Source organism: Pituophis catenifer, unplaced genomic scaffold (assembly GCF_029215685.1).
Source record: "Pituophis catenifer annectens isolate HBS135680 unplaced genomic scaffold, rPitCat1.0.hap2 SCAF_6, whole genome shotgun sequence".
Lineage (NCBI taxonomy): Eukaryota > Metazoa > Chordata > Lepidosauria > Squamata > Colubridae > Pituophis > Pituophis catenifer.
In genome coordinates this window covers 9,488,976-9,514,063 of record NW_027256886.1, presented here as the reverse complement: position 1 = coordinate 9,514,063, position 25,088 = coordinate 9,488,976, and the positions used below count along the sequence as shown (strand labels likewise).

Below are 25,088 nucleotides of genomic sequence, written 5' to 3'. Positions count from 1 at the left end.
ATATCACTCATGTTGGGAGTGCCTGTGGTGGCCCAAGCACTCTGCCAGCGAAAACGGCTCTGTTTTTGTGGGCAGAGGGTTGCAGGAGGCCTTCACAGCTGAAAATGGAACTGGGGGACGCATGTGGCCCTCCCAAGCTCCATTTTTGCTGGCAGAGGCACCACGGGCCTGTCCTTTACTGTTTCCAGGGTGGCCCTGTGGGCCAGATCTAAGCAACCCCGCAGGCTGGACCGGCCTGCGGGCCTTGAGTTTGACATCCTTGGTATCATCTTTCTTTTTTTAGTATGTACCTCTGTACTTCTTTCCTATTGGTTACTTTCTTGTTTAGTCTATATTCATTTAGCACTATTCACTCTTTATGCATCTCTTATCAGACATATTTAACTATCCAATACCACTGTATCGAGTTTATCTTTGATATACTGAACTCGCACTTCTAGTATGCTTTCAACATTCATTTCTTGAACAAAACCAAATGATTTGTGTCAGCTTACTCTAAAATGGCATCATCCATTTTCCCTTCTTTAGTTAACTTTTAACCAAGGTACAACAATTCATCTGTTTGCTCGTTTGGGGTGTGTGTCATTTATTTATAACTTTAAATCATTCACACCATTTTCCTGGTCAAGCACAACTACCTTAATATTTGGAATGTTAGTTTCAGGTCTATATTGTTTGTTACAATGTTCACTGCAAAGCATTGGGGTTTTCAGACAGCAAGCTGGGTCATGTGAATATAAAATATATATAGATTAATTGGTTCTGATTTAGCATAATATGGTACTACAAATGCAGTTATTAATGGTATGACCTTGGCCACAAGCATCTTAGCTGGGAAAATCAAAGTTTGACCTTATGTATATATTTACCACCAGCCCTGCTCACTCAGTCTAAGTTGCCTCACGGGGTGGGTGGTTGTGAGGAAAACAGGAGGGGGAAGGAGTATCAGATATGTTTGCTGAGTTATTTATAAAAATAATAAAGGCTGAATAAAAATTCTAAAATAAAATGAACAAAGGATACACCCCTACCATATACTTAATGGATCGAAACATTTAATCTTACACACATACCAGAGTCGGACAGTGAGGAGGCTGGGGAGAAACATGGGCCAGTCCTGGAGTCTGGGAAAGGCTCGGACGAGGGCTCTGCGTCAGAGGCAGAGATGGGGCCAGGGCCATCTGAGAGTTATGTGTGGACTCCGGAGCCTCCAGAGTCAGACATCAGAGAGACAGGAACAGGGGGAGCCTGTTCCTAGTGCGTGCGTACACAGAGCTGCCAGAAGGCAAGAACAGTTAAAACAAAAGGGACAACTCGAGAATAAGGCTTGGAGATAATTTGCTCCTCCCATAAGACATGAAGAGCAAAGGCACCTGGGCCTTTGCAGGAAGCAACGTTGTAGATGGTGTCAGTTTGCACTTTGAAGCTCCGTTTTTGACTCTGTTTCCGTGTGGCCTTGCCAAGATAATTGCCAATTAGGTCTTTGGCAGTGTGTCAAAGAAGATAAAAGTGTTTACCAGCCTTATCCGAATGAGTTTGGCAGACTTCTGCTGGACTATTTATAAACTCTTGGTGATTCAGCACGTGCTGTGAATGAAAGGAATTCACAGCCGTTAAAATAAAAAAAAGGGGTTGGGGCTAATTGTGTACTTTTTACTATATCAGGAAGTCTAGGTCAGAATACTAATTTTTATTTTGTTTAAGGGTCTGGTCCAAGGGTGTCCCGTCTTGGCAACTTTAAAACCTGTGGACTTCAACTTCCAGAATTTTGTGAATTGAAGTCCACAAGTCTTTTAAGTTGGCATAGTTGGGCACTCCTACTCTAGTCAGAGAATTGCAGACAATACCTAGTCCTTTCTGTTGCAGGCGGCATTTATAAAACATAAGACAAAAGATTTTTACACTGGACTGGAGACCCAGGTACAAATGAAAAAAAAATCACAGCAGGTATGGAGAAGTTTTATTTTGGTAATAAAAAAATGAGCTGCTTTCTGAACTTACAAAATATTTCCCACCTTAGTGTCCATTCGTAAGTAATGACCAAAGTCAAAGCATTTGTATCATGTTTTCACTTACAGCAGCCCTCTTGTTATTCCTCTAGTCTTCTCAAACGTCAAATACTTTCAGTTCCGTATTAACTCTGAGACTCTGCAGCTAGAGCTTCTTCCTGTAAACGCTTCTCTCTCCTTTGCTTTGCCTCCTGCTTGTATTTCATGCGCAGGAGTTTCTCATATCGAAGTCTGTGGGATGAAACCGACCCCCAGAAGTTAGCATGGAGTGGAAAAGCTATTTCTCTCCAATATAAAGATAATAAAAAAATAATAACATTTACATTTTAAAGCATGCTACTATTACCTTATAAAAGGCTTGACATTTGACAGGTAATAGAATCGTTTCTTCTTGTGCCTTGCATTCAAGTACCAGGGAATTGGCCATTCTCTGAAAGTATACCTACCAACAACAGAAATGGGAAAAATATTTAGGACAAAAATCACCGTTCATGTTGGAAGGCAATTGCAGAAAGATTTACCTACTATGTTTTCTGCTTCTAAATTCTAATTTTCCGTCAACCCAAAGAAAATCATCCTCTCGCTTTTTAAGATGTTTGGACTTCAACTCCCATAATTCCCTGGCTGCTGTAATGTGCTGGTTTTATTTGAAACTGCTTGAATTCATTGGCTTTTAATCGGAAGTACAAAAAAAAAATGTTCTGAAAATACATGATCATTACCATATTTGTTCCTTAAAATATCCCTATGAAGACTGACAAAGGATTGTTGACTTGTTATTAAAAAAAAACAAAACCCTTTTGAACACGATCGCCAACCCGCAGGCTGTGGACCATTACTGGACCGTGACCTGTTAGGAACCGGTCTATGCACTTGAGTAAAACTTCGTATGTGCATGCACAGGATCTAGATAGCGTATGAAACCCCTCCCCCACATCCCCGGTCATGGAAAAATTGCTAGCAGTGCTTCAGGGTGCAAGTTTGTTGCAATTCCCACATGTGCGTCCTAGCTGTTTATTGCTTACCACAACCCGGATGAACATTTTCCTACTTGGCTACCTCTTTCATTGAGCCTGGAAATTATTATTACATCAAACTTCGCGCTTATTCAATATTTCCTAAATGCACCACAGATCTAATGTGCCAGTTTACCAAATAATACGCCCAAGGAAATCATATCTCCATTCGCCTGGCCATTCCTTCTCTTGACCAGTCTGCAAAAGTCGCAAAGCGTCTTCCCGTTCCTGAATGACCTGGTCCATTCTTTCCATGGATTTTATAACCTGAGGGATATAAAACAGAAGTGGGGTGTTCAACAGGTGGAGCTCATATATACTCTCAACATCATTCAGGGTTATTTAGTCTTGTAACAAGGTCTACTACGTAGTTATAGGTTAGATTCACACACTGCAGTAAGCCATGGCTTTGCCTTAATATAAGGAATGAAACCATCCAAAATTACTCTTTACAAATGAAAGAATTCCTATGTAAGTAATACCCGCTTATTACTGGGTATTGTGGCTCAGCAGACTGATAGCATTGTGATTAAGACCAGCTGTCTGCAATTACTGTAAGTTCGAATTTCACCAGGCTCAAGGTTGACTCAGCCTTCCATCCTTTCTAAGGTAGGTGAAATGAGGACCCAGTTTGTGGGGGCAATAAGCTGACTTTGTATAAATATACAAAAGTATGAAGGCTCTTGCTTAACGCATTGTAAGCTGCCCTGAGTCTCCGGAGAAGGGCGGCATATAAATCAAATTAAAAAAAAAAAATTGTGGATATCCCCACAATAGACAGGGATAGGGAATGTAAAGAAACACTTCTCAGTAAACCCAAAGGTGCTTTTTCAAGAGGCAACTGGACTTTCTGGTTTTTCTTCGAAGACGTTTCGCTTCTTGGATGAGAAGCGAAACGTCTTCGAAGAAAAACCAGAAAGTCCAGTTGCCTCTTGAAAAAGCACCTTTGAGACAACCATGACCTGGATGAGTGAGAGCTTCCATCAACTTCTCAGTAAAGATTTGGCTTTTTTCATCATTGATCTCTCCTATTTGCAGATCTATTCATAAATAAATTGACTCTAATATACTGAAAGCTTATTTTTCTATCCTGAACTCTTGTCTCATTTATTTTCCCAATATAACATTTACATTAAACAAATCAGAATTATCAGAAAAGTAACAGGAAGCCATAAAGACAGCATCTTGGACAGGGTGTCAACAGCCTTCCTCTCTCTCATTAATGTCTTGAATTGCACAACTGGATATGTCTAGTTTAACTAAACTGCAGGATCTGGATACGTCTAATCTAATGAACAGAAGAACTAGGAGTGACAATATTTGAGGGGCTGTCAGAGACAAGAGGTGCTCAACCTCTTCTCCAAAACACCTGAGGGCAGGACAAGAAGTAACAGATGGAAACTTATCAAGGTGAGATCCAACCTAGAAATAAGGAGAAATTTCCTGACAGTGAAAACAATTAATTAGTGGAATGGCTTGTCTTCAGAAGTCTGTAGAGATTCTCAGTCATCCAGGTCATGGTTGTCCCAAAGGTGCTTTTTCAGGATGCAACTGGACTTCCTTGGTTTTTTGGGGGGAAGATGTTTCGCTTCTCATCCAAGAAGCTTCTTCAGCCATTCTTCTATTCCCCACTATCCTGTCAGAGCTGAAGAACCTTCTTGGATGAGGAGCTAAATGTCTTCAAAAGAAACAACAAAAAGTCCAGTTACCTCCTGAAAAAGCACGTTTGGGGCTTGTCTTCAGAAGTTGTGGGTGCTCTACCATTGGATGTTTTTAAGAGATTGGACAGAGATTGGATTATACCGGAATGGTATAAGGCAGTGATGGCTAACCTTTTCTGGACCGAGTGCCCAAAGTGTCTGTGTGTGCGAATGTGCGTGTGCCTAAACCCCCCAAATGAAATGTGTGTATGGCCCCCGCATGTCCTCCGTGTATCCGCATCTCGCCCCGCGCATGCGCGGCAGAGACCTGAAAACCAGCTGGCTGGCGGGAGGTATGTGCGCATGCGTGGCAGAGCTGAACTGGGATGACAGCTTGCGTGCCCACAGAGAAGGCGCTGCGTGCCACCTCTGGCACATGTGCCATAGGTTCGCCATCACGGGTATAGGGTCTCCCAAGAAGACCTCCAAGATCCCTTACAATCTGTTATTCTGAACCCAGCTCTCTGCCTGGATCAGATGTTTTTAGCAAGGAGCAGCTCAGGAATTAATATAGTCTCTGTATGACTTGCAGCTTCTTTAGAGAACCAGATAACTAAAAATATCTTCTCCATTAGCTGGCAAGTTCCATAGAATCAGCACTCATGGCAAATTTCAAGGCAAATTAATGGATCAAAAAGACTTCTTGGAATTAAGAACATTTAAAACCTTCCTTATCCTAAATCACATAAACAGTCTTGTGTATTAATTCTCTATTTTTAACAAAGATCAGGTTATTGCCATTGACATTCTCGACTCTAATTTACCTTTTCCAATCTTTCTGGACTTGGCATTGTCAGAGTCTGCCGTTTTGCTTCTTGCTCTAATGTTAAAAGCATATTTCGCTCTTTTAGCAGGACATACCTGAGAAAGAGTATCTATTAGCAAGTTACATGACACTGTTAGACAGGATAATGATTCTCAATAAGAAATGGGAGATAGATTTAGGATGGGAGACATATTAAGTTGTTAAAACTTATAAGAATTAAATACAACACTATACTTTGAATACTTGAAACACAAATATCCTTCTCGGAAAAATATTTTGTTGTTTCCATCATGGTGGAACCCAATTTTTTGATTGAGTTATACAATAGACAATATTTTCCATAGCAATACCACTTAGCCTTATATACTGCTTCATAGTCCCCTTTCTAAGTGGTTTACAGAGTCAGCATATTTGCTCCCAACAATCTGGGTCCTCATTTTACCGATCTCGGAAGGATGGAAGGCTGAGTCAACCTTGATGGAGAATAGCTAAGCTCAGTTTCATTTTAGTGCTTTTTTACTGAACTACAAATCATCATGTATTTTAATTAAATGGAAATAAAATGGTACTGCCACACAGCAGTACTAATTGTAATATCAATATAGTCATATTAAGAAAATTTACTTGTATTAGATGCAGCTGAACTTTATTGTACATACATTGTGGAATGAGAAATTCTGCTAGCTACCATTATCTGCTGCTTTTAGGACATAGCTCTCCCTCAGAGTTGCTTAAAGGCACAATGAAAGGAGAAGCCGCACCTGGTAGAATTTCCCCACTAGTCTAATTTATAATTTCCTTACATTCCTGTCCTTTGGATTTTTGCCTTTCTAAACTCTCTTTTTTTAGGCATGTTTTACTCCTTACGTGCCCTTCTTAGATACTTTTGCACTTCAGCACTTACGTTTCTTCACTCTTGTCCCTTTTCAACTTTCAACACTGTGATTTATGCTTAATTTCCCATGTTTTTCACCTTTTAAAAAAATAATCTACAGGTAGTCCTCAACTTACAACCACAACTGAGTCCAACTTTTCTGTTGCTAAGTGAGACAATTGCTAAGTGAGTTTTGCCCCATTTTACAACCTTTCTTGTAACAGTTGTTAAGTGAACCACTGTAGTTGTTAAGTAAGTGGCACATTTGTTAAGTGAATCTGGCTTCCCCATTGAGTTTGCTTATCAGAAGGAGTCATGTGACTCCAGGACACTGCAACCATCATAACTATGAGTCAGTTGCCAAGCGTCCAAATTTTGATCACATGACCCTGGGGAAGTTGGAAGGGTTGTAAGTGTGAAAAACAGTCATAAGTCATTTTTTTCCGGTGCTGTTGTAACTTTGAATGGTCACTAAATGAATGGTTGTAAGTCTAGGATTACCCGTATTACCCTCTCCAAAACCTTCTCCTATACCTCATGCCCTTCTCTTTCTTATCAATTTTGATTTAAAACCAGTGTAAAATCCCAGCCAAACAAATAACCTTTATTAACATATTGTGTTTAAGCTGCGCTATGACTTCAGGGGATCAAGCCAGCATACTTAGTTCCTTCTTCTTCAAATTTTTCCCATAGAAACCTGATGATATTGGTTGGGCTGAGAGGCAGTGTTCTTTTGCAGATAAGAGTGGACTGGAACTGGATTTACCTGGCCCTCCTCCACACAATCCTCTCCATTGACACTCCCCTTATAGAATCTGAGCTATAAATGTTTACTTTTCTGAATATCTAGATCAGTGTTTCTCAACCTTGGTAGCTTGAAGATGGGTGGACTTCAACTCCCAGAATCCCCCAGCCAGCAGCGCTGGCTGGGGGGTTCTGGTAGTTGAAGTCCACCCATCTTCAAGCTTCCAAGGTTGAGAAACACTGATCTAGAGACATGACAAGAGCAAAAGGCTTTGTGATTACAAATGAAAACTAATACTGGTACATATTTTTTTTGAAGTGGGTAAGCAGTTCTCCAAATAGCTTGTCACAAGGAAAGACAGGCCTCTTAAATCATACAAAGAAACACTCACCAAAGCTTATGCAAATCGTCGCTGCTTTTGCCTCGAAGTTGTTCGACCGTCCAGGAATCTCCTATGGAAGCCACAAAGCAAAGTAAAGCAAGAGCATCTTCCTGAAAGTCTCCTGATCTTAAGACTATACTAATTTTTTACTCAGTGCTGATTAAGTGGAAATAGCTGGTATTTTGGTAGCTACTCAAAGGTTTTCTTTTAAAAGCTGTATATTCTGAAATCTAGAGTCCAATACTACTTGTATTTTATTTATTTTATTTTATTTTATTTTATTTTATTAATTTAATTTAATTTAATTATTTTATTTTATTTTATTTTATTTTATTATTTTATTTATTTATTTATTTATTATATTTCTATACCGCCTTTCTCCCGTAGGACTCAAGGCGGTGTACAGTCAAGAAAAATATAGACACACAAACATCATAAAATTGCTAATTAAAATTATTACTTAGTTTGGTCAATTAAATAAGACCCAGAATTAGATAACATTTAAAAAATCATTCACATGTTCGTATGTTTAGCCCCGCCTGTTGGAACAATTGTATTTTATGTCTCTTCTTCTGCTAAATTGGGGATTGTTTTCAGTTTGCTCCTTTTCTGTTGTTTTATTTAACTATTCTATATTATCTATATTTTAAAAGTCAACAATTATCAACTTCCCCGGGTTTTTCTTGAAAAGCAGCACAACACTTTTTTCCCATTATGGATTTTAGGATGATGCACGAAAAATTTCCTCAGAATCCACTTATGTATAGGCAGCCAAACAATATACATTTATGGCTTAGGATCACAGATTATTTTAAAAGAAAACCTTGTTTTCTGGCACATGGAGCTACCCATTGATCACTGCTAACTGCAGATTTCATCAGAGCCACTCAAAACAAATTAACAAAAATCATTTGTAACATACTTTTTGAATGCAGGAGAACTTAAAGCATATTAAAGTCAGGAAAAAAGCAATGAAATTATTTAGGACAACTTAGAACATTTTTACTCGTGCAGAAGTAAATCCAAAACAGACAATACAAATAGTTGTAATCCTTTCCTTAAAATTTGTATTTAAAGGCATTGCATTGGCATCCTTCAGTCTCAAGAGACTATGGTATCATGCTCTGGATAGAGGTCCTAAAACAGCATCTAGTGTGACTAAAAAGGCCAATTCGAGAGTGGCAATCCCTTCCACACTGAGGCAGATACATTCTGTCCCCTCCCAGCCCCCAGATTTCGTTGGTTCCGGGACTGCCTTTTTGCCTCAGTCTGCCAAACAAGTGTCTCTTCGAATTGGAGAGTGCCATGCTGCGTCTTTAGCCTCCAAGCTGAACGATCGGAGGTCAAGGTTTCCCAGTTTTTAATGTCCATTCCCAGGGCCTTTAGGTCCCTCTTGCAGATATCCTTATATCGCAGCTGTGGTCTCCCTCTGAGGCGCTTTCCCTGCTCTAATTCTCCATATAGGAGATCTTCCTTATCAGAGAAAATATCAGAGATATTTAAAGTCACAGGTCTGACAATTAGACTAATAGCTGAAATATCCACTTTCGAAAAAAAAAAAAAAAAGGATTCTATAAGCAGCAATTTTTACAAATCGAGACTCAACATGAACTGTTGCTGAATATCTTATAATACTACATTCTCTTATTTACAAAGGTATCTTACCCGATTTAACCTCCTTTCCCCAGTTTTTGGGGTCATCAAAAAATTCCTCCAATGCATTTCGAGATACTGATGTATGTAGCAATACAGAACAGGGACAAATCTTCACTTCTGTAGACTTTTTTGGCCAATCACCAATGAGTCCTCTGAACAACAAAAAAAAAAGTCAGAATTGTTTTAACAACATTTTAAGCATATTGAAAAATCAGATGTGGTTCCAGTAGATAGTTTTTTTCCTCTTAAGCATGTACATTTAAAATATTCCTTTGATAAAATACTATCTAGTTTCAGAAGCACCATTAACATTATTGTCAGTCACTTGGCTAAAAATTATTCTCTAGTTAAAAGTAAATACTCAGGTTTTACAGGTAGTTCTCAACCTCTGACTGCCAAAAATTTCTGTCGCTAAGTGAGACAGTTGTTAAATGAGTTTTGCTCTATTTCAAAACCTTTCTTGCCACACTTGCTAAGTGAACCACGGCAGTTTTTAAGTTAGTAACACTGTAAAGTGGCTGTAAAGTGAATCTGGGTTCCCCATTGACTCTGTTTGTATGAAGGTCGCAAAAGGCAATCAAAATAACCCCCGGGATATTGCAACCATCATAAATATGAACCAGTTGCCAAACGTCTAGATTTTGATGTGACCACGGGGATGCCCCAACAGTTGTAAGTGTAAAAAACGGTCATAAGTCACTTTTTTCAGTGCCATTGCAAGTTTCAATGGTCACTAAACGAATGGTTGTAAATCGAGGACTACCTATACTTATTTAACCGAAGGAACCTGAATGGTTTTAAATAGAGGAACCAGACCCTGGCATTACCAATTTTTTTTTCCTAGCAAGCTCATACTTTCATGAGGTCTACATTATCAAGCCCTTGGAGTCCTAGTGGACGATCACTTGCATACGAGCCAGCAGTGTGCAGCAGCAGCAGCCCAAAAAGCTAATACAATCCTGGGTTGTATAAACAGAGGTGTTGGAAGAAATATCTTTCTGGGTTCAGTTCCAAGTGGGGAAAAAGACACTGGAAACATGGAGACTGCTTGGAAAGATGGCTTAATGGTGGACAGGACCAAATGGCTTGAGTTCCTGAACAGAAAAGGGACAGATACAGCGAGCCTCCGGGTTTTATGCTCTCTCTCTGGCTTTGAACTTCCTGGGGCCCAGAAAAAGTATCATGATTGGTTGTCAGACTTCCAGGGGGTGGGGGTCTTAGCTAGCCCTGCTGGCTGATGTAATCTTCCCAGGTGCCATGTGGTGAGTTTCTGTCCTAGATGGGTCCCATTGTCTTGCAGATGAGGTCCATTGACAAAGAGTTTCTGCCTCTGGCCCATTAACAAAAGGGTGGGGGCAGGAAGGTGGAAGCTGCTTTGTCTTTAAAACATGCTTCTCCATTTCTCAACCAGGGAAACATAATATTCTGCCCTTTTAATATTTCCCAAAATATTTCATTCTTCTAGGAAAGGGGTAGGTGCTAACTTCCTACAGAGGCATAGAATCAAGATCACATTAAGTAGATCCTGTTTAAGAGCCTGTAAGAATGGACTAAAGCACTGTTATTTATTTATTTTAATTTGATTTATAGGCCGCCCTTCTCCGGAGACTCAGGGCGGTTTACAATGCGTTAAGCAATAGCCTTCATACTTTTGTATATTTTATACAAAGTCAGCTTATTGCCCCCACAAACTGGGTCCTCATTTCACCTACCTTAGAAAGGATGGAAGGCTGAGTCAACCTTGAGCCTTGGAGAGATTCGAACCAGCAGTAATTGCAGGCAGCTATGTTAATAACAGGGTGCTTAGACCACTGTACCACCAAGGCTCTTAACAACTGCTGCTTGCAATTACTGCAAGTTCAAATCTCACCAGGCTCAAGGTTGACTCAGCCTTCCATCCTTTCAAAGGTAGGTGAAATGAGGACCCAGATTGTGGGGGCAATAAGTTGACTTTGTATAAATATACAAAAGTATGAAGGGTATTGCTTAACGCATTGTAAGCCGCCCTGAGTCTCCGGAGAAGGGCGGCATATAAATTAAAAGCAAAAAAAAGCATATAAATTAAAAGCAAAAAAAAATACCATTTTATCAAACCCTAGTAAGACCACACCTGGAATACTGCATCTAGTTTTGGTCCCCATACTATAAAAAAAAAAGATGTTGAGACTTTGGAAAAAGTTCAGAGAAGACCAACTAAGATGATCCAAGGCCTGGAGACTAAAACATATGAAGAACAGTTGCAGGATTTGGGTTTGGCCAGTCTAGAGAAAAAAAGGACTGGGGGGGGGGGACATGATAGCAGCATTCCAGTATTTGAGGGGCTGCCACAAAGAAGAGGGGGGTCAAATTATTTTCCAACGCACCAGAAGGCAAGACAAGAAGCAATGGATGGAAACTAATCAAGGAGAGAAGCAACCTGGAACTAAGGAGAAATTTCCCAACAGTGAGGACAATTAACCAGTGGAACAGCTTGCCACTAGAAGCTGTGGGTGCTCCATCACTGGAGGTTTTTTAAGAAGAGATTGGACAGCCATTGGTCTGAAAGGTCTCCTGCTTGAACAGGGGGCTGGACTAGAAGACCTCCAAGGTCCCTTCCAGCTCTATTCTATTCTGTTTCCCAGAGAAGGCTTCAATCCTATTATATGCACCTTCCTCAAAATGCATTTCTTTGCCAGGGGAGGCTCCCCCTCTTCGCCACCATTCGCACTTTCTCCTGCAAGGCCTTCAAAGCCAATTTGTATCCCCGGCTCTTTTTTCCCGCTCGACAGGAACCCCCCCCCCACCTGGAAGCCGAAGCCGCCGCACCGCCTTGACTCGCGCCGGTCACCCGAAGCACGGTGGATAACCGTCGGCAAACCGCCGTCAGCGCCATGACGCCTCCGCCGTCTTCCCACAATTCCTTTCTCTGGGCAATTCGACGGAGCCCCTCTAGCTTGTTCCTTGTCGGTGGTACTTTTTTTTTTTTCCTCTCCCCTCACCGCCCGGCGTAAAGATGGCGGCAGCGCGGCTTCAGCCCTGAGCGTTCTCTGCAAAGGACGACTGCGAGCTTCGCGGCTCTGCCCGAACCAGAAATGGCGGTCATGAGTCTCCTCTTGAGAACGGCAGGCCGGGCCGGCCTCCGGCAGCCGCTAACCTTGTCCGCGGGGCTCGGGCGGACTGCCTTGCTAGGCCCGAGTGCCAGTCGCTCCGGACTGATCGGTAGGGACGGGCTGGGGTGGCAGGAGATGCCCGGAGGCTTCCAGGCCAATTGACCTTGGAAGCGGACAGAGCTGGGAAGGGTGTCGAGATGCCCCTGAAGGTGGTGAGGGAAATGTCCTCCCTCCTGCAGCAGCTTCACCAGTTGAGTTTCTGCCTGGGGTGCAATAGGATTGAAAACGGGGGAGCGGCATTAACCGCAATCTGAGAAACGAAAGTGAGAGCTTGAGCCAATGTTGTTTTTTTTCTCTAGCCCAACATTTATTTATTTTGCTAAATTTCCGCTTTTCCTTCTGGAGCTGCTTAATTTTTTTCCCCTCACAACAGCCTTGTGAGGTAGGTAGGTTGGGCTGAGCTCCCCGAGTCCTCGTCAAAAAGGCTGTGGCAAAATGCATTTTTTCCCCCAAGCTTGTGTTTAGGATTATAAGGAGCTGATGTTCCTGGCACTGTTTCTTTTTTAAATGCATATGATGACTAAAGAAAACTGACATTTGGATTTCAAAAGGGAACATATGAATTAGATAAAATTCTTTAAGGAACAGATGATAAATTGATAAAAAAACCTTATAATTATTTATTAAGATACAAATTGGAGGAAGAAGTAGTTAAAGAAAATATGATAATTTGGGCAAAAAATTTCGGATGCAATATTGAATTAGAAAAATGGGAGAAATTATGGAATATAAATTATAAACTAACAGTATCTGTACCCTATAAAGAAAACATGTATAAAATGTTTTATAGATGGCATCTCCCACCTGCCAGATTGGCAAAGATGTTCCCGAACACTTCCCTGCTATGTTGGAAATGCAAACATCAAAAAGGAATTTATTACCACATGTGGTGGTCCTGCCAGAAGGCAAAACAATTTTGGCAAACAATTAAAATACAAATAGAAGAAATTATAAACCAACAAATAGAAATGAGGCCAGAAACCTTCTTACTGGGAATAATTACCGGGCCATATGAAAAAGAAATAAGATATTTAAGACAGGCCTAGAATCTAGATGCCAGCAAAAATACAGATGGGCCTTGATTTAAAACAGATCACTTAAAGTTTTAACTTTAAAGTTCAACTTTAAAGACTCTTTAAAGTTACAACGGCACTGAAAAAAGTGGCTGATGACCGTTTTTCACACTTACGACTTGCAGTATCCACATAGTCATTTGATCAAAAATATTGAATGCTTAGCGACTGACTCATATTTATGACGGTTGTAGTGTCCCCAGGGTCGTGGGATCACTTTTTGGGACCTTCTGACAAGCAAAGTCAATGGGGAAGCCAGATTCACTTTTCAAGCATGCTACTAACTTAACAACTGTGGCACAAAAGGTCATAAAATGGGGCAAAATTCACTTAACTTCACTCATCAACAAAAATTTTGGGTTCAGTTTGGTGATAAGTTGAGGACTCTGTATACTGTAAGCTTTATGACTTTGCTACTACCTAATGGCTGTCTGTTGGCATCCCAGATCTATTAACCCTAATATGATTTTTCAAACCAAGGACCATTCTTTGTGAAACCCATTGTGTCACCAAGTGAATCTTACAAGAATTTCTCAGTCGTGTGGAACAGAATTGGGTAGATTCCTCCTTTATTTTTCCTATTGCAGGATGGCTATGTGTGAAAGCCATCCTGAAAAATAAGGCAACAATTGCAGAGCTTTTTGCATTCTGAAACTATTGCAGAAGTAACTGTTGACTTGTACTAAGATGCCAACTTAATTTTCCAGTTTCACTGCGCCATGCCAGCGAGGGAAAAAAGATGCTTTTCATCAGAGCAACACGGTTTTATGATCACCGGTTTCTGAGATTAATGGTAAGTTTAGGAACAGAGTATGGAAAAAGTTAGAGCGGAAGGAGGAAAAAAGCAGTTTTAGACTGCGTGAAAAGAGATATAGTTTTCAATTCACAGGAATGATTAGCTTCACTTTATTCCACTTTTCACCAGTATTATCTAATACCGGGCATCACTCTCTTAAGAAGGATTTGAAAAACTGGCTGAGATGCTGAGTGGATTGATAGGGGAGTAAAAATTAAATGTTTGTGGAAAAGGGTGAGGGAGTTGGTAATGTTTTTCTAAGAAGGTTGAGGTAACAGTAATAATAGAACAGACTTGAAATGGACCTTGGAGGTCTTCTAGTCAAACCCCTCCGCTCAAGCAGGAGACCCTAACCAGTGATGGCTAACCTTTTCCGGACTGAGTGCCCAAAGTGTGTGTGCGCATGCCCAAACCCCCAAAATGCAATGCGCATGCCCTGTATGCACACTGCCCCACGTATGCATGTGGCCCCCTGCATGCATCTCTGCGCATGCGCATATTCCCCCCACCCGCATGCATGGCAGAAACCCGAAGACCAGCTGCCCGTCAGGAATCATACGCGCATGTGTGGCGGAGGTGAACTGGGTTGACGGCTCGCGTGCCCGCAGAGGGTGCTATGTTCCACTTCTGGCATGCGTGCCATAGGTTCGCCATCATAGCCTTATACCATTTCAAACAAATGGCTGTCCAGTCTCAAAAACCTCCAGTGATGGAGCACACACAACTTTTGGTCCTCATGGACCAGCTATCTGGTGCACATGTACACGCTGCAACCTGGAAGAGAGCAGCTGGCCGGTGTGCATGCGCATGAGGGAACCTGGAAGAGCAGCTGCCAATGGCACGCGTGCCCACACAGAGGGCTCTGTGTGCCACCTCTGACATGCGTGCCATAGGTTCGCCATCACGGTTATTGGCTGTATGTTAGCTTTTTTTAAATACTTGAAATGATGTAGCGCAAATATAAGTTCTTTTTCCCTTCTACGCTATAGCATGCCCCAAACTATGCAAACATAAAAAGCAGATTTCAACTGTATGTTAAGAAAGCCTCTTACATAGAATAGTTTGATAGTGGATATCATTACTCTGAGAAGTGATAAACTCTCCTTACTGGAGGTATTAAAGAGCAGACATTTATCAGGGATACTTTAATTTAGATTCCTTTCTTGCTGTGGGGCCATAAATAAAATGAATGAAATGAATTTGGATTCCTGTACTGGACCATTTCTAAATGCTCCTAAAATTTATTGCATTTAATCTTTCAGTGATCCTGAAAATTCTGGGAATTTTCTGCATATATGTCGGGGTGGAAGAAAAGTACACTAATAATAATAATTCAGCTTGTAGGTTCATAAATAAAGAGTGAAAAATTTGTGGACTTGCTTTCTACTGACTGCCTTCCCCCCTCCCCTCATTTTTTAAACAGAATTGGTACGTTATGTTAACTGGAATCCCAGTGCTCATTATTATAGCCTTTGCTAATATCTATATTGGTAAGTACTTCTGCACCTTAGAATCTTCTGTTCTGGTTTGTATTGCTGAATATTGCAGATAATTGTATCATTTCTGCTGTTTCAGGGATATTGAATTAATTCTGTTTTCCCTGTAAAAGAGAAGAACCATCAGCTAAATGTCTATGGAGATACTCAATCATCCACATCATGGTTGTTACAAAGTTGCTTTTTCCAAAAGGCAACTGGACTTAGTTTTTTTCCCCCTTTGAAAACGTTTTGTACGTCATCCAAGAAGCTTCTTCAGTTTTAACTGACTGGTGGGGAATGTAAGGATTTATAGTGAAATATTTCCAAAGGGGGAAAAAAAAAAAGAAAGTGTGGGTGCCTTTTGGAAAAAGCAACTTTGGGAAAAACCATCATTTTTCTCCATTGTGTTCCCTCCAGATATTTGGACTTCAAATCCATTCCCTTGGAATTTTAGAAATTTCAGTCTAATTAATTACAGTACTAGCTTGATGATGGCTGGGCTACAGAATTTTTTAAAAAGCCTCTCGGAAGAAGCTTCCTGATGGTTTTTTGCTTTTCCTGGTTTATGGAATTGATAATGGACTACATCATGTTGCATCTTCACGGCTCTCTTTATTATAAGGAGATTTGGCTTAATAAGATCTAAAGCTCCTAGCTTTCTGGATGCATGTTCAAAGTGCTCTTTTTATTTGTTTGCTTCTTTTTTATGCTGCAGCCTAAAGTTGCTTTCTTAATTATGTCCCATTGTGATATATCCTGGTTGTGAAATTCCCACTTCCTTTGGATAATGTTGTCATTCTTCTGTTTCCAGCCCCACATTCAGACATATTGATCATCCACAAATGTATTAAATTAAAATATGTATTAAAATATATATAAATTGGCCCAAAATTAAAAATACAAACCAATTAAAACATTTAAAATTTCTTCTTAAGCCAGCCCGGCTTGCTGGAAAAAGTGGGTTTTAAGGGCACAGGGGAAGGCACTAAGGTCTTGGATTCTCCTTAACTCTGGGGGCAACTGATTCCAGAGGGTAGGTGCCCCCACAGAGAAGGCCCTCCCCCTGGGAGTCACCAGCCTACATTGATTGGCTGATGGCACCCTGAGGAGGCCCTCTCTGTGGGAGCGCACGGGACGATGGGAGGTCATCGGTAGCAGCAGGCAGTCTCGAAGATAGCTAGGCCCGATGCCATGGAGCGCTTTAAAGGTGATAACCAACACCTTGAAGCGCACCCGGAAGACCACTGGGAGCCAGTGCAGCTCGCGCAGGAGCGGTGTTACATGGGAGCGCCATGCTGCTCCCATCACTACCCGCACTGCTGCATTCTGGACCAGTTGGAGCCTCCGGGTGCTCTTCAAGGGGAGCCCCATGTAGAGAGCGTTGCAGTAGTCAAGGCGAGAGGTGATGAGGGCATGAGTGACTGTGCACAGGAAATCCCGATCAAGAAAGGGCCGCAACTGGCGAATCAGGTGAACCTGACAAAAGGTCCCCCTAGTTACAGCTGTCAGATGTTCCTCCAAGGACAGCTCCATATCCAGGAGGACTCCCAGATTGCGAGCCCTTTCTGTGGGGGCCAAAGACTTGCCCCCAATAGTCAGTGATGGAGTCAACTGACTATATCGGGATGCCGGGAGCCACAGCCACTCAGTCTTGGAAGGGTTGAGCTTGAGCCTGTTCCTCCCCATCCAGATCCGCACGGCCTCCAGGCACGGGTTTATGTTGTATTGCAATTATTCTTTTATAATTTATTAGAAATGTTTTTAATTGTTCCCGTCTTTGGAATCATTTTTTTTTAAAAAAATGATTAAAATGATAACACAAGGATGACGATTGGCATGATGCAAAATGTGAATCAAAACATCAAAAGAAAGTATTGCATAATCTTTGCTGCGTAAAAGTACAATACATGTTATATTTTTTGTTTTATTTTTAAACAGCTGTGGAAGCTATTTATTCACCATTGAATTTGGTGAATAAATGTGCATTCAATAGGATTACAAATGTAGAGATTATCCTCCTGTTAGGCTGGCAATAAATTGTGACTGGCAACATTTGTTGACTTCGTGTTCTTCCATCAGTATGTTTTTATATGTCTAATGCACTGAAACACAATGACCTTGTCTCTGCCTAGGTGAAGCTGAATTGGCTGAGATCCCAGAAGGTTATATTCCAGAACATTGGGAGTATTATAAAGTAAGTACAAAGCTTGAAGAAAAAAAAATGTGAATTTTGTAAGTCAGCCTTAGGAGAATAAAGCTCTTGAAAGTTAGATTAGGCAAATTGGAATGTATTTGTAATTGGCTTCATGTTTTTATTCTCCAATTTGTTGTATTGATTATGAAGAAATGTGATATTTATGTGTATGCACAATATTGTTAAGAATCGTATTCACAACTGAATGGGTTTCTAGAAAATCTGTTTTCATTTAAAACCAGAATTTAGCAACACCTCTCCATGGTGATATAGGACATATGAGAAATATCAGAGGAAGTTTTGGAAGCTGATATTGGGTTAGTTCTGAAAAGCAGTATAGTTAACAGAAGGCAGATTGCAGACTTTGGTTTTTCAAAGTCCAAAAAGACCTTGGTCCAACCATTTGATGCCTGTAGCTTCCTTCTGCAAGCAAAATACAATAGAGTTGATCACAATTATTTTCTAATGCCTGCTTTGGTTTTCCTTCCAGCATCCTATAAGTCGGTGGATTTCACGCTACATCTACAGTCCCCCTGAAAAGGAATATGAAAAGGGAATGGCTAGGTTATATATTGAATTCGAGAAAAAGAAGTTAAGGTAGGAGAAACTTGTTTCTTAACAGAAATGCTGAACAGTTGTTTCAGGTATGAGCTAGGAAGTGAGTGCTGTTTTGTTTATGTAGTTACCCCTTAACTTGTTTAATGCATTTCCATCCAACCTTCCCTCTGGAAGCTCAAGACAATATATATGAGGAGGACTGAATGTTAAATAATAAAGGGGACAAAATATGTTATCATGTATTGTATCATATTTTGCTTTTTCTATCATTCAAATATTCCTCCCCCTCCTTCCTTCCTTCCTTCCTTCCTTCCTTCCTTCCTTCCTTCCTTCCTTCCTTCCTTCCTTCCTTCCTTTCTGTGTAAAGAATACAGATATCATCATCCTACAGTACAGGTAGTCCTCAATTTATGGCCACAGTTGAGCCCAGCATTTCTGTGGCTAAGCAAGATAGTTGCTAAGTGAGTTTTTGCCCCATTTTCTGACCTTTCTTGCCATAGTTGTCAAGTAAATCACTGCAGTTGTTGACTCTCTGTCTGTTGGAAGGTTGCAAAAGGTGATCACATGACTCTGGGATGCTGCAACCATCATAAATACATTCCAGTTGCCAAGAGCCTGAATTTTGATCTCTTGACCATGGGGATGTTGTAACGGTCGTAAGTGTGAAAAAACAGCCACTTTTTTCAGTATTGTTGTAACTTAAAACGTCCACTAAGCAAATGCAGGACTACCTGTTTTTTCTTTCTTTCCTGTTTTATACATTCTTTTGAGGTGGTTGTGATAAGATTTGAAATGCCTTACTTATTTGGCAAAATGTATGCAGCTGCTGCCCATCTCACATAAATGATTCTAGGCAGTATGCAAAGTTAAAACAGTGCAACCAAATAGCTAAAAATTGCAAAAAAAAAATCATTGAAAACATTGAAAGAAAATAAAAGTGATTGAATAACACAATATGTGGGAGAGCATGCTCAGTTTTCCTAGCACTACAGCCATTTTGCATGCTATTGGATCCCCAGGCCAGATGACCAAGCCGTGTCTTCCGGTTCTCTTTTTCTTTCTCTTTTCTTTTTGCACTTTTATCTTGCTTTTCCCTTAACATTCCTTTTTCTTCTTTTTTTCTTGCTTCTTTATTTTTTCTTGCTGTTTCTTTGAAATTCAATAGAGTTACACACAGGCACGTAGAGAGGGACAGAGTGTGTGTCCAAGAACGTCTGGGCTAATCTACCCGAGAGGAACGATATTTCTGAGGGCGGATGTCACACAGAAAAGTTCTCCTTCTAAGTCCCAGGGCTCAAACCATGTTCAAACTATGCAAATATCTGCTGAGAGATAATCCAGTGTAATCCCTTACCCCAAGAGAGAATATTTAATCTAACCTTCACTTCCTTAGATGCATGTTTGACACTGTCTTTCAGAAAAAATAAAATGGATGCTTTCTGAAAAGATAGGCTGAGTAACCAACTCATTAAAGCAACCACATCTCTATTCAGACTGGAGAGGAAGCTGTCTGAAAGCCAGCAAGACCATAGAGTTTATCCCTTCCTGATACATATGGAGCAGTAGGAAATCTTTAAGTCTACAATTTGGTCTTAGATTTTTCAGCAATGGCCATGCTTCCTGTGGAATTCTGGGAGTGGAAGTCCATTTGATTGGAGGTCAACCAGGTTGGGGCAAGATGCTTAGTAAAAGGAGCACAGGTATCCAGTAGCATATAGTTTTCCATCTTTGCTTGTCAAATTAAACACAGTCTGTTTTCGTGCTATTGAAATATAATGATGTGGCTAATATTAGAAAATATTGCTTCACAGGTTCTTTTTTCTCTTTCCTCTTCTTTCCTTTAACAGGAAATTGGAAGCAGATGCAAGCCATCTGATGTACGAAAGGGGGGATGGACCCTGGCATCAACATGAATCCCCAGGCACATCTATGGTTGATTATTCTCCTAAAGCAAACCCTGATTTCTGAGCATTTCAGCTGGAATCTCCAGCAGGCATCCCTACAGAACAGTTAAAATATGTAATGTATACCTAATTTAAATCACATTGTATGCTGCCCTAGGTAGACATAGAATTGGGCGGCTTTACATGTGTAATTAAATAAATAAATCTTCTTGTACTAGCTGAAAAACTTTTTTTTTCATTTGCTGTATCTTTTTTATGTATGTGTATAATTTAATTTAATTTAATTTAATTTAATTTCCAGTTTATATACCGCCCTTCTCCCTGAGGACTCAGGGCGGTGTACAGCCAAGATAAAAAAACATAGAATATAAATATTAAAACATTTTAAAAAATATATAAATTTTGGCCCGAAAGTTAAGAATCACAGACTAATTAAAAGAATTTAAAAATTTCTTCTTAAGCCAACCCGGCTTGCTGAAAAAGATGGGTTTTCAGGGAGCGACGGAAGGCATTGAGGTCCTGGATTCTTCTGGCATATTCTGGTATACGCCAGAATAAACCTCATTCAGTTTAATATAGTTCCCTACAAGCTTATGATTTTATTTATATTCTGCCTTTCATTCTATAGCACAAAGAGGCCTAGCTACTGAGGTAGATTGGGCCGGTCCCTCTCACTCAGACCAACCCCCCTCACAGGATTGTTGTTGTGGGAAAAATAGGAGGAGGAAGGGATGTTGGATATGTTTGCCTTGAGTTATTTGTAAAAAAAAAATAAAGGCCAGATAAAAATCACATGAACAAACCAGTATCTTCCATGGCCAGAGTGAGATTTGAATCTGACTTTCTCCATATCTAGCCCAAACCTTCATCCTTACACCACGTAGAATCCTTTGGGACATAGCACCAAAAATTTTTAATGGGTATGAGAAGTAAGTTTTATTTTGAGAGTACCAGTTTCTTGCCTTGTCACTGTCTGTGAAACTTCTACGGTAATATGATTATTAAACTATACATGAATCATTTTTTTATTATATTCCATCCATTTTCAATTCCTACTGATTACATATATGTGGAGATTCTCAGTCATCCAAGTCATGGTTGTCCCAAAGATGCTTTATTTTTTCAAGAGGCAACTGGACTTTGTGGTTTTTCTTTGAAGATGTTTTGTTTCTCATCCAAGGAGCTTCTTCAGCTCTGGCCATTGGAGCATTCCCCAAGAAGCTGAAGAAGCTTCTTGGATGAAAAGCGAAACATCTTCAAAGAAAAACCAGAAAGTCCAGTTGCCTCTTGAAAAAAGCACCTTTGGGATAGTGACTACCGTATTTTTCAGAGTATAAGATACACCAGAGTATAAGATGCAGCTTAGTTTTTGGGGAGAAAAAAAAAATCTGCCTACCAGGTATTCATCTGGCTAGCATCTTTGGTCTGGTCAGCTTCAGCACATTAGTTTGCTGGTTTTTATCCCCTGCTTGGGGATAAAAAACAGCTTCTAAAGCACAACTGATCTTTGGAGAGAAAAGCAATGAGAAAAGCAAGCATACCATAGAGATCGCTTCACTTGCTAGTGCCTCGTTAGGGCTGAAAAAAAGCTTCACACCTGAGAGTCGGAGCAGGCGAAGCCCGGAAGATCACTAGCGCCTCAGGGCTGAAAAAAAGCTTCGAAAAAGCTACATTCGGAGTATAAGACGCACCCAAATTTTCAGCCTCTTTTAGGAGGAAAAAAGTGCGTCTTATACTCTGAAAAATACGGTACATAGATTTTTTTTTCCACAACAGTCATTTGACTTGACATCCCCCTCCAAAAATCCACTTTCATTCTCCCCTAAGATGCCATTTTCCAGAATTCCATCTCATTTCTGTGTTTGCAGAATATGAACATTTCCCTTTGAGATGAATACATGTATAGATCCATACGTATTAATTGGTATGCACCTTTGGAGAAACACTAGATCAGTGATTGACAGGTTGGGTGACCTGTGCAGTCACATGAATCCAACCATTATATTATGTTGGCAAATTGTGAGAACCAGACAACCATGTTAATTCAAAATATTGGATGGCATCAAGTTTTTAAAAAATCATTTTTATATTTTATTTTTTCAACATAGTTAATTGTATGAGAGCAGCAATGTTGGTTAATCTGAGATTAGCGTTCAGTGTGTTGAGTGAACACATCCAGTGTCTGGAGGAAACCTAGACAATTGGATACAGGGAATCTTAGGTGAAAAGTCTCCATCATGGTTTGTATTTGCTTTCTGCTATGGATTGTCCTAGAAATGATTAGGATCAATAGAGGGCATGATTTTCTTAAATTCTCAGATTATTTAGTTAGTTAGTCTAGATTTTTTTTTAAATCCCTCCTTTATTATTTTTATATAATTTATATATATATATATATATATATATATATATATATATATATATATATATATATATATTATAATATAATATAATATAATAATATAATATAATATAATAATCTAATCTAATCTAATCTAATCTAATATAATATAATATAATATAATAATATAATATAATAATATAATAATATAATATAATTAATATATAATTATATTAATATATAAGTGTATATATTCAAGACGGCAAACATACCTAATATCCTTTATATTATATATATCAGCGGTGAAATGTTCCCGGTTTGGACTGGATCGCCCGCTCCGATAGCAATGGCGGTGGGTGGTTCGAAGAACCGGTAGCAAACATCCCTGCCCCACTCCCCCATGCCCAGCTGAGCCGTGCAATCATTAGAGGCTTTTTTTTAAATTTTTAAAAGCATTTTTTCTACAACCTCTTCGGCCAAAAAGATGCTTTTAAAAGTAAAAAAAAAAGCCTCTGATAATCACGCGGCTCAGCTGGAATCATCAGAGGCTTTTAAAAGCATTTTTTAAAACAACCTCTTCAGCCAAGAGGTTGTAGAAAAAATGTTTTTAAATGAAAAAAAAGCCTCAGCCGATCAGGCAACTCAGCTGGGATCGTCAGAGGCTTTTAAAAGAATTTTTTTTACAACCTCCTCGGCCAAGAGGTTGTAGAAAAAATGGTTTTAAAAGTAAAAAAAAAAGTTGGCCACGCCCACTCAGTCACATTACCCCCCCCCCATCAAGCCAAGCCCACAGAACCGGTAGTAACAAATTTTACATTTCACCACCAAGTTTCTCAACTTGCAGCCACAGCTCAGTGAAATCACATCCACCATCCTAGGCCTTCAGACAGCAAGCAAGCATTTTGCTGCCTATTGGGAGACTAATGTAGATCTATTTCGGACTGATTGGTCTTCATCAGTTAGCCATATCAGTTAGCCAGAAAAATGCATACAAAAACCTACGATAAGAGAAGAAAGCATATATATATATTTGTTTTCTGAGGTTTTCGCGGGTATTTGTATGTAGGTCTTTGGTTATTCGGGTTTTGTCCCGCGTAAAATTGGAAGTACCTTGGCGATGTTTCGACGAAGTCTCATTCGATGAAGTCTCATTGCTCCTAGAAGCACAAGGCAAATAAAAGCAAATATTGACCACCTGTTTCTTGTTTAGGGCATTGTATAAATAGCTCATAGTTAATTTATGAGTTATTGATTAAGAATCCTAGAAAATCAATGAAGTAAGCTGTTGCAGGTTAATGTGTCATATGAACACGTTATGGATTCTAGTTCTCTAAATACACCCACACAACACGCAGCTTGCTTATTTTATTGCTGAATCCATTTTTCTGGGTTTTATGCAGTTCACTGAAGTGTAATGTTACCAAATGAGCAAGGACCCAAACTGCACTCATAAACCATCCAAGGATAAGTTTTTGAACCAATACATCCGCTATGTGTTTAACCTGATTGAATGTGTTGTGCAAACACAGTTATTTCTTGTACAAAGCAGGCTTTAGTTTTGATAAGAACCACATAAATGTAGTATGAATTCCCTATTCAGGAAATCAGTTTTTTTCCCCCTCAGTAAATCTGACTAAAAGATAATTTATACACAAGCACAGGTCATCCTTGACTTATTACTGGTTGCTAACAACTATTCAAAGTTACAACTGACTTAAAAAAAAAGTTATTTACAATCCGGCCTCAAAGTTGTGACCGCTGCTCCTTTGGGTAATATGACCGGCCAGGAGGGCCTTTGCACAACTGTGGGTTGAGTGAGAGTTACGCCCTTTCCTGGACCAACAATCCCTGCCCACAGTCACTCACGCCCTAGTTACCTCTTGTCTTGACTATTGCAACATACTCTACATGGGGCTGCCCTTGAAAAAGCATTTGGAAGCTCCAATTAGTTCAAAATGCAGCGGCTCGCATGGTTTTGTACAGAACCAGGTGTGCACCTGTGCCACCTCTCCTGCGGGAACTGCATTGGCTGTCAATTTGCTTCCAGGTGCAAATCAAGGGGCTGGTTGTGGCCTTTAAAGCCCTCCATGGCTTGGGAACGGTTTATCTGAGGGACCGTCTCTTCCGAGTTGCATCCACCTGACTCAGTAGAGTGGGGAGGTAAGGAATGTTGTGGGTCCCATCCCCTAGGGCCGTGATGGGGACCCCATGGCCCGTTTGTGGTTCCAGGAGGCTTCAGGGAGGCCTGCTAGCACCAAAATGGGGGGGGGGGCGCCGTACCCCCCCCGTCCTATTTTTGTTCCAGGAGGCTTCAGGGAGGCCTGCTAGCACCAAAATGGGCAGAGGGGTTTTCCCACACATGCGCAGGGCAGGGGTGAGCGGGGGGGGGGGCATCTGTGCATGTGTGGGTGGGGTGGATTGAGCGCAGAGGGTTACACGCACATGTG

At 40.4% G+C, this 25,088-nt stretch overlaps 2 protein-coding genes across 2 annotated transcripts; one reads left to right on the top strand and one right to left on the bottom strand.

The window, feature by feature from the left end:
- Positions 1-1,943: 1,943 nt before the first annotated feature.
- Positions 1,944-12,059, bottom strand: MRPL47 (mitochondrial ribosomal protein L47). The gene is made up of 7 exons (XM_070945699.1): positions 11,932-12,059; positions 9,158-9,300; positions 7,502-7,562; positions 5,490-5,586; positions 3,162-3,292; positions 2,356-2,451; positions 1,944-2,240 (listed from the first exon to the last, which is right to left on the bottom strand). Exons 1-7 carry the CDS (start codon positions 12,018-12,020, stop codon positions 2,135-2,137), a joined length of 723 nt encoding a protein of 240 aa, XP_070801800.1. The 5' UTR covers positions 12,021-12,059; the 3' UTR covers positions 1,944-2,134.
- Positions 12,060-12,124: 65 nt separating this feature from the next.
- Positions 12,125-20,526, top strand: NDUFB5 (NADH:ubiquinone oxidoreductase subunit B5). The gene is made up of 6 exons (XM_070945700.1): positions 12,125-12,346; positions 14,078-14,163; positions 15,590-15,656; positions 17,777-17,838; positions 18,329-18,435; positions 20,244-20,526. The coding sequence occupies exons 1-6, from the start codon at positions 12,220-12,222 to the stop codon at positions 20,362-20,364; spliced, it is 570 nt and encodes a 189-aa protein (XP_070801801.1). The 5' UTR covers positions 12,125-12,219; the 3' UTR covers positions 20,365-20,526.
- Positions 20,527-25,088: the final 4,562 nt, after the last annotated feature.

What these genes read in the sequence shown, in the direction of transcription:
- MRPL47 (XM_070945699.1), bottom strand. Translation starts at nt 12,020, where the DNA reads ATGGCGCTGACGGCGGTTTGCCGACGGTTATCCACCGTGCTTCGGGTG. An exon ending in GGGAAAGGAGGTTAAATCGG is followed by an intron (nt 7,563 to 9,157) that starts GTAAGATACCTT and finishes TGGCTTCCATAG; the next exon opens with GAGATTCCTGGACGGTCGAA. An exon ending in AATGTCAAGCCTTTTATAAG is followed by an intron (nt 2,241 to 2,355) that starts GTAATAGTAGCA and finishes TTCATCCCACAG; the next exon opens with ACTTCGATATGAGAAACTCC.
- NDUFB5 (XM_070945700.1), top strand. Translation starts at nt 12,220, where the DNA reads ATGGCGGTCATGAGTCTCCTCTTGAGAACGGCAGGCCGGGCCGGCCTC. An exon ending in AACATTGGGAGTATTATAAA is followed by an intron (nt 17,839 to 18,328) that starts GTAAGTACAAAG and finishes TTTTCCTTCCAG; the next exon opens with CATCCTATAAGTCGGTGGAT. An exon ending in TTCGAGAAAAAGAAGTTAAG is followed by an intron (nt 18,436 to 20,243) that starts GTAGGAGAAACT and finishes TTCCTTTAACAG; the next exon opens with GAAATTGGAAGCAGATGCAA.